General features: G+C 42.4%; 1 protein-coding gene across 1 annotated transcript in view; it reads right to left on the bottom strand.

Annotated features, from left to right (window-relative positions):
* Positions 1 to 6,419, bottom strand: part of myrf (myelin regulatory factor) — a 119,032-nt gene extending 112,613 nt beyond the window's left edge. The window contains 1 exon segment of the mRNA XM_045688585.1: positions 5,592 to 6,419. Within this exon segment, the coding sequence (XP_045544541.1) occupies positions 5,592 to 5,637 (46 nt within the window). The 5' untranslated portion in view covers positions 5,638 to 6,419.
* Between the last annotated feature and the right edge of the window lie 2,276 nt (positions 6,420 to 8,695).

Here is an 8,695-nt window from a genome sequence, read left to right as displayed (position 1 = left end):
AGACTGTGAGGTTCTCCAGACTGTTGGAGACTGTGAGGTTCTCCAGACTGTTGGAGACTGTGAGGTTCTCCAGACTGTTGGAGACTGTGTGGTTCTCCAGACTGTTGGAGACTGTGAGGTTCTCCAGACTGTTGGAGACTGTGAGGTTCTCCAGACTGTTGGAGACTGTGAGGTTCTCCAGACTGTTGGAGACTGTGAGGTTCTCCAGACTGTTGGAGACTGTGAGGTTCTCCAGACTGTTGGAGACTGTGAGGTTCTCCAGACTGTTGGAGACTGTGAGGTTCTCCAGACTGCTGGAGACTGTGAGGTTCTCCAGACTGTTGGAGACTGTGAGGTTCTCCAGACTGTTGGAGACTGTGAGGTTCTCCAGACTGTTGGAGACTGTGAGGTTCTCCAGACTGCTGGAGACTGTGAGGTTCTCCAGATTAATCTAGAGATAGGGAGACAGATAGAGGAGAGAGAGAGAGGAGAAAGAGGTGGTGTTCTTGTTGTTAGATTTTTTACTCTGTGTCTGTGCTATCTCAACCCCTCTTCCCTCCATAACCCCTCACCTCACCCTTCCTCACCCCCTCTCCCCCATGGCCCTCATCCCTCCTCAGCCCTCACCCTGTCTGCTCATTGTCACAGTAATGGAGTTAGAGAGAGAGCGAGAGAGAGAGAGAGAGAGAGAGAGAGAGAGCACAGGGAACAAGGGAAGGCTAAAGGCCTGGGAGGAGAAAACCCACCGTAGTCTTACCTCTTTGTGTTTTAACAGCCATCACCAGGTAATGTTATGGCAGGAATGTTCGCTGTGCATTAGTGTATACACATTTGTCTCACTAATCCTAACCATCCTTCATTTTACAGAGGTCGTGGTGGATATAACTGAACCCTTTACACTCCTGGGGATTGGCCTATATGGATAGGGCTTAAATTGAAATATTTCTCACAGATGAAATATGAAAAGCATAACCATGGTAGCGATTGAAAGGGAACAGTTAGGAGATTAGTGGGGAAATGTTTAGCCCAAAGGGGACAACAGGTCACCTGACACAAGCCTGAATCCAAACTTTACAACTGTTGATTTTACATTTACTGTACTTTTCGACCACATTTGTTGATAATGAAATCAGAAAATCCTCTGGATACATTCAGTAACATGATCAGAATATTCCTGGAAAACGTGGGGTAGGTGCAACATAAGACCAACAAGTGATAAGTGTTTGAGTGAGAGGACTAGAGAAAGGGACAGGGGGATAACTAGTCAGTTGGAAAGGGGGGGTACCTAGTCAGTTGGAAAGGGGGATACCTAGTCAGTTGGAAAGGGGGATACCTAGTCAGTTGGAAAGGGGGGGGATACCTAGTCAGTTGGAAAGGGGGATACCTAGTCAGTTGGAAAGGGGGGATACCTAGTCAGTTGGAAAGGGGGGATACCTAGTCAGTTGGAAAGGGGGGATACCTAGTCAGTTGGAAAGGGGGGGTCCCTAGTCAGTTGTAAAGGGGGGGATACCTAGTCAGTTGGAAAGGGGGGATACCTAGTCAGTTGGAAAGGGGGGATACCTAGTCAGTTGGAAAGGGGGGATACCTAGTCAGTTGGAAAGGGGGGATACCTAGTCAGTTGGAAAGGGGGATACCTAGTCAGTTGGAAAGGGGGGATACCTAGTCAGTTGGAAAGGGGGGGATACCTAGTCAGTTGGAAAGGGGGGATACCTAGTCAGTTGGAAAGGGGGGGTCCCTAGTCAGTTGTAAAGGGGGGATACCTAGTCAGTTGGAAAGGGGGGATACCTAGTCAGTTGGAAAGGGGGGATACCTAGTCAGTTGGAAAGGGGGGATACCTAGTCAGTTGTAAAGGGGGGATACCTAGTCAGTTGGAAAGGGGGGATACCTAGTCAGTTGGAAAGGGGGGATACCTAGTCAGTTGGAAAGGGGGGATACCTAGTCAGTTGGAAAGGGGGGTCCCTAGTCAGTTGGAAAGGGGGGGTACCTAGTCAGTTGGAAAGGGGGGGTCCCTAGTCAGTTGGAAAGGGGGGGTACCTAGTCAGTTGGAAAGGGGGGGTCCCTAGTCAGTTGGAAAGGGGGGATACCTAGTCAGTTGCACAACTAAATGCATTCAACGTAAATGTGACTTCCACATTTAACCCAACACCTCTGAATCAGAGAGGTGCAGGGGGGGGGCTGCCTTAATCAACGACATCGCGCCCAAGGAACAGTTGTTATTGGGGGTTAACTGCCTGGCTCAAGGTCAGAATGGCAGATTTTTCCACCTTGCCGGCTCTGGGATTTCGAACCGGCGATTAGTGGCCCAACGCTAGGCTGCCTGCCACACCCTACTAATAGGAGTCTCCAAAGTGTCCACACACACACCTCTCCAAAGTGTCCACACACACACCTCTCCAAAGTGTCCACACACACACCTCTCCAAAGTGTCCACACACACACCTCTCCAAAGTGGCCACACACACACCTCTCCGAAGTGTCCACACACACACACACACACACCTCTCCAAAGTGTCCACACACACACGCCTCTCCAAAGTGTCCACACACACCTCTCCAAAGTGGCCACACACCTCTCCAAACTGGCCACACACACACACACCTCTCCAAAGTGCCCACACACACACACCTCTCCAAAGTGGCCACACACACACACCTCTCCAAAGTGGCTACACACACACACCTCTCCAAAGTGTCCACACACACACACCTCTCCAAAGTGTCTACACACACACCTCTCCAAAGTGGCCACACACACCTCTCCAAAGTGTCCACACACACACACACATCTCTCCAAAGTGTCCACACACACACAGCTCTCCAAAGTGGCCACACACACCTCTCCAAAGTGTCCACAGTTCCTAAGTCATTTCCATGCACTTTGATGACTCTAAGAAGAGTGTTCAACTATAAGGTTGTTTTGTAGGTCTCCTAGCTGTCGTTGTGCCACTGAGGAACAAGAGCAAACACACTTATAGTTGTTTGGTTTGTAACACAATCCTGTATCCACACCATTTACTGTTGTTTACGCTATCCAGAAACGGTCCACTATAAATTACAATCTGGGGCAGGTGGCATTTGATACACAGACACTGTAGCTGGTCCATAATAGGTTAGTACACTGTAGCTGGTCCATAATAGGTTAGTACACTGTAGCTGGTCCATAATAGGTTAATACACTGTAGCTGGTCCATAATAGGTTAGTACACTGTAGCTGGTCCATAATAGGTTAGTACACTGTAGCTGGTCCATAATAGGTTAATACACTGTAGCTGGTCCATAATAGGTTAATACACTGTAGCTGGTCCATAATAGGTTAGTACACTGTAGCTGGTCCATAATAGGTTAGTACACTGTAGCTGGTCCATAATAGGTTAATGCACTGTAGCTGGTCCATAATAGGTTAATACACTGTAGCTGGTCCATAATAGGTTAATACACTGTAGCTGGTCCATAATAGGTTAATACACTGTAGCTGGTCCATAATAGGTTAGTACACTGTAGCTGGTCCATAATAGGTTAATACACTGTAGCTGGTCCATAATAGGTTAATACACTGTAGCTGGTCCATAATAGGTTAGTACACTGTAGCTGGTCCATAATAGGTTAGTACACTGTAGCTGGTCCATAATAGGTTAGTACACTGTAGCTGGTCCACTGTAACTTTTCGGTCAAATTGTTACCTGAACTTACAAATGTTTAATTGGCCAAAACTTAGTTCCAACTTGAAAAAAATGTAGGCTAACATTCAGTCAACTTAAAATGTTTTTGCTGAATTGGTTCCATATGTTCATTCAACTAGAAATGATTATTATTTTGATGTTTTACCTTTAAAAGGCTGTGGGACTAGTTACACACTGTTACGACTTCCGCCAAAGTCGGTGCCTCTCCTTGTTCGGGCGGCGTTCGGCGGTCGGAGTCACCGGCCTTCTAGCCGCCACCGATCTACGTTTCTTTTTCCATTTGTTTTGTCTTGATTGTACACACCTGGTTCCCATTATGTTATAATGTATTCCCTATTTAACCCTCTGGTTCCCACATGGTTTTGTGCGTGTTTGATCTTTGTTCAGTGGTCGCTCTTTGGTGTCGAGCTGGATTATTATTCCCTGTATGGAATTAGTTTGCGATTTATTTCGAGTAAAGTACGTTTTTACTCAGTTCTGTGTCCTGCGCCTGATTCCGTCCTACCCGCTGCACACTGACAGAGTGTTTTTTAACTTATGTTTCCAACATTACCTGTTTGACACACTTTGACATACATGATGACATTGTTCGTTTATACATGAATTATCATTCAATTCATCTCCTCACCTGGGATTTGAACTCACAACCTCATAACACCATGTCTGTGTCAATTATCAGTTAATTTTGACTGTTCTCATCATTAATTTGATTTAATTTTAAGAAATGTAAGGTTTTTTTTCTCTACAGTTGTCTAATGTTTGTGGGGCATAATTACTCTATTTTAACGTTACTCCTTAATAAATCACTATGAAAAATAAAATCGTTTTTCTTCAGTGTACTTTTAACAGAGCTGAGATTTACTGTGAAGTCCAAAGTGTATCAATACAGGTGTAATCAGTCATTGACACAGTCGTGGTGGCGTAGCAGGAATATAGGAACGCTGTGAACCAAGAGGTTGTGAGTTCAAATCCCAGGTGAGGATATGTTGAATTATAATGACTGTATACAGTAAATTAGCATGCACAATGTAATCATCAATGTGTGTGAAATACATCAGTTTAAAACATTGTGTGTGTAACTACTTCCACAGGTAAATATATTTTTTAAAGGTAAAATGCCAAAATAATAATCTTTTTTAGTTGAATTAACATATGAGATAAATTGAGCAAACACGTTTTCTCATGTTGGAGCTAAGTTTGGGCCAACTAAAAAAAATGCTACATTCAGGTAATTTATCTTAATGTTGCATACAACTCCACCCTCTCCTTGTTTCCTCAGAACTCACAATTCTCTCCATCTCCTACAACTTATCATCCTCACTTAGGGGCCAAATCAAGGGTCAAAGGTCATAAGAACATCCTTATCCCAGGCTACAATCAATACTCTGTCTGCTCTCTCTTCTTCATGTTTAAACTATCAGCTCTGATAATAAATCTGTCCAGGGACTGCAGTTGAAAATAAGCCACCAGCTGGCTAAATCTGGGACAGGGTAAAGTTAATTCATGTGCATTGTCCCTGTAAAAACTAAACTCAATAAAAAAAAAAATCAAGTCAAGTGAAAGTCGTCCATGATCACTGCTGAACATAAAGAAACTACATTATAGTACATACACACTGCACTAACCATAGCTACGAGTATATACAGTATAAAGCATTATCATTACCCTTGGCTATATGATATATGATATTGGGAGAACATTTTTAAGAAAGAAAGAGAAGAACAATAATCTCTCAAATGTATTCGACAGATTCCACAGATGTTTTCTTTGGATAAGAATATTCCAAACCAGGTGTGTGCGTTCTGGTGACAAAAGGTGCGATTCATTCAGGTGCAACCCGGGCCCTTATTTCGATTTCCAACGCACATTTAAACGTAAACACAACCCCATAGACATAGCCTATATTATACATAAATGTTTATTGTTTCTTACCTTCAAAAAATCTCTGTAACGCTTCGGTTTCATCAACCACGTCCATCCTAGCGGGTCCCACTATTATTAAGCTCCATCAACGACACGCTTCCGTATGAGTACGGTGGAAACAGTTGCCGTTATATATATCGGGTCAACTCACAGGTACATCCCGTAGTCCGGACCAGCGGCGTGTCTAAATGTCTCTGCTTTTTTATGGGCAACTATAGTCCTAACGTGGAATGATCATCTCACATACTTCCACTCTTCGGCGAGAAGAGAGAGAGATTCCTATCGGGTTACAACAGCTAACACCTGACAAACTTATTCCAGTCCCTTATAAATAGGCTCATATTCGATAAACGCGTCAACGCTTCCAAAAAATAGCGTTTTTAAACACAAACAACTATCCACATAAGAGACAACAGGAAGCATTATTTCTTCATTCAGTGGTGGCCCTAATTACAAATAGCCATAGGGAGGACGCACAACGCGAATTCCGCGTTGGAAAATGATCCATCTATCATTATCTGTTGTTACAGAGTAATTCTTCGATTTTGTTCGATTTTTCTTTTTTTATATATTTCGTTGTCTCATTGATTACAGCGATATATACCGAAGTTGGACTCCTCGGGGAAACTTTTACGATAGTTATTAATGTCCAGCCCTTGATTTCCTCCGCTCCTTGTAGATGCCCTCCCCTTCGTCGTCTCTTGTCCTCTCTGGATGACCTACCGGGCCACGGGGCCACGGGGCCAGCCCACTGGGCACGGACGTCAGTTAGGTTTTGATTTACATTTCATTGAGTTGTCAAGTAAAGTGAATCAACAAAATAAAATCTACGAAATCCCCTTTATTTTATGAGTTTTTGCAAATCAAATTCGTTTCCCACGTTGATTCAACGTCATCACTTAGATTTTTTTTTGGACTGCAATGTTTGTGTGTGTGTGTGTGTGCGCGCGTGTGTGTGATTGTGTGTGGTGTGTGTGTGTGTGTGTGTGTGTGTGTGGTGTGCGTGTGTGTGTGTGTGTGTGTGGTGTGCGTGTGTGTGTGTGTGTGTGTTGGAATGGAAAGAGAGGAGGTGTGTTAAATCCACCATGGGGGATGGATGTGATTTCTACATTGTGATGACATCAGTAGCCTACTGTCGACTAAACACTGTCCTATTTGACACGTCATTTTGTGCACGTGAAAGTAGTGCACGTGAAATGCTAGCTGTTATATAAGTTACAACAACTATAACATAGGATATTTGTAATGACAGTCATAATAAGAAATATGTCTATAGGCCTGTGAATGCGCATCCAAAGTGACTTGGCTATGTTCTCAGGTTCACCCCAATAGGACTAATGCCTTCTTCTGCTAGTTCTCTTATCACTGTAGTCAGGTTTGGGGTCAATTCCAATTAATTCCAATGCTTTTCAATGAAGTAATTGTGGAATGGGAATTTGGCTAACTTTCTGAACTGACTGGAATTGAAATAGAATTCACCTCATCCCTGATTGTATTTATCCCTTTCATTATAGACTATATACCATAAACTGGCCTCTCTCTTGTAATTATGTTCATATTTTTGGCAAATGAGTTTAATCTAATAATATTTGCATACAAAGTAACCTGCCCAGATGAGCCGGCTGGCTAAACCTGGCACATGTAATGTTGATTACTGTGCATTGTCCCTGTAACACTAAAGGTAATAAAGTGAAGTTAAAAGATTCTGAATATTTGTCTTTGAAAATACAAACTCTAAATAATGTACAATTACACTTGTAGTTACAGGAATGGACGTTTCTTTTTCCTTCACTGACAGATCAGTATCTACTGGAGTTAAGACTCTAAACTACGTCAACAGATCAGTATCTACTGGAGTTAAGACTCTAAACTACGTGAACAGATCAGTATCTACTGGAGTCAAGACTCTAAACTACGTGAACAGTACAGATTAGTATCTACTGGAGTCAAGACTCTTGTCACTTCCTGACCAGTAAAGGGGTTATTTGGGTTATTTCTTTATATATTAAGACTCTAAACTACGTGAACAGTACAGATCAGTATCTACTGGAGTTAAGACTCTAAACTACGTGAACAGTACAGATCAGTATCTACAGGAGTTAAGACTCTAAACTACATGAACAGTACAGATCAGTATCTACTGGAGTTAAGACTCTAAACTACGTGAACAGATCAGTATCTACTGGAGTTAAGACTCTAAACTACGTGAACAGATCAGTATCTACTGGAGTTAAGACTCTAAACTACGTGAACAGTACAGATCAGTATCTACTGGAGTTCAGACTCTAAACTACATGAACAGTACAGATCAGTATCTACTGGAGTTAAGACTCTAAACTACGTGAACAGTACAGATCAGTATCTACTGGAGTTCAGACTCTAAACTACGTGAACAGTACAGATCAGTATCTACTGGAGTTAAGACTCTAAACTACATGAACAGATCAGTATCTACTGGAGTTAAGACTCTAAACTACGTGAACAGTACAGATCAGTATCTACTGGAGTTAAGACTCTAAACTACGTGAACAGTACAGATCAGTATCTACTGGAGTTAAGACTCTAAACTACGTGAACAGTACAGATCAGTATCTACTGGAGTTAAGACTCTAAACTACATGAACAGATCAGTATCTACTGGAGTTAAGACTCTAAACTACGTGAACAGTACAGATCAGTATCTACTGGAGTTAAGACTCTAAACTACATGAACAGATCAGTATCTACTGGAGTTAAGACTCTAAACTACGTGAACAGTACAGATCAGTATCTACTGGAGTTAAGACTCTAAACTACGTGAACAGTACAGATCAGTATCTACTGGAGTTCAGACTCTAAACTACGTGAACAGTACAGATCAGTATCTACTGGAGTTAAGACTCTAAACTACATGAACAGATCAGTATCTACTGGAGTTAAGACTCTAAACTACATGAACAGTACAGATCAGTATCTACTGGAGTTAAGACTCTAAACTACATGAAGAGTACAGATCAGTATCCACTGGAGTTAAGACTCTAAACTACATGAACAGTACAGATCAGTATCTACTGGAGTTAAGACTCTAAACTACATGAACAGATCAGTATCTACAGGAGTTAAGACTCTAAACT

Source organism: Salmo salar, chromosome ssa10 (genome assembly GCF_905237065.1).
Source record: "Salmo salar chromosome ssa10, Ssal_v3.1, whole genome shotgun sequence".
NCBI classification, from domain to species: domain Eukaryota; kingdom Metazoa; phylum Chordata; class Actinopteri; order Salmoniformes; family Salmonidae; genus Salmo; species Salmo salar.
The sequence above is the reverse complement of the archived record's forward strand: the minus strand, read 5'-3'. Positions and strand labels throughout refer to the sequence as shown.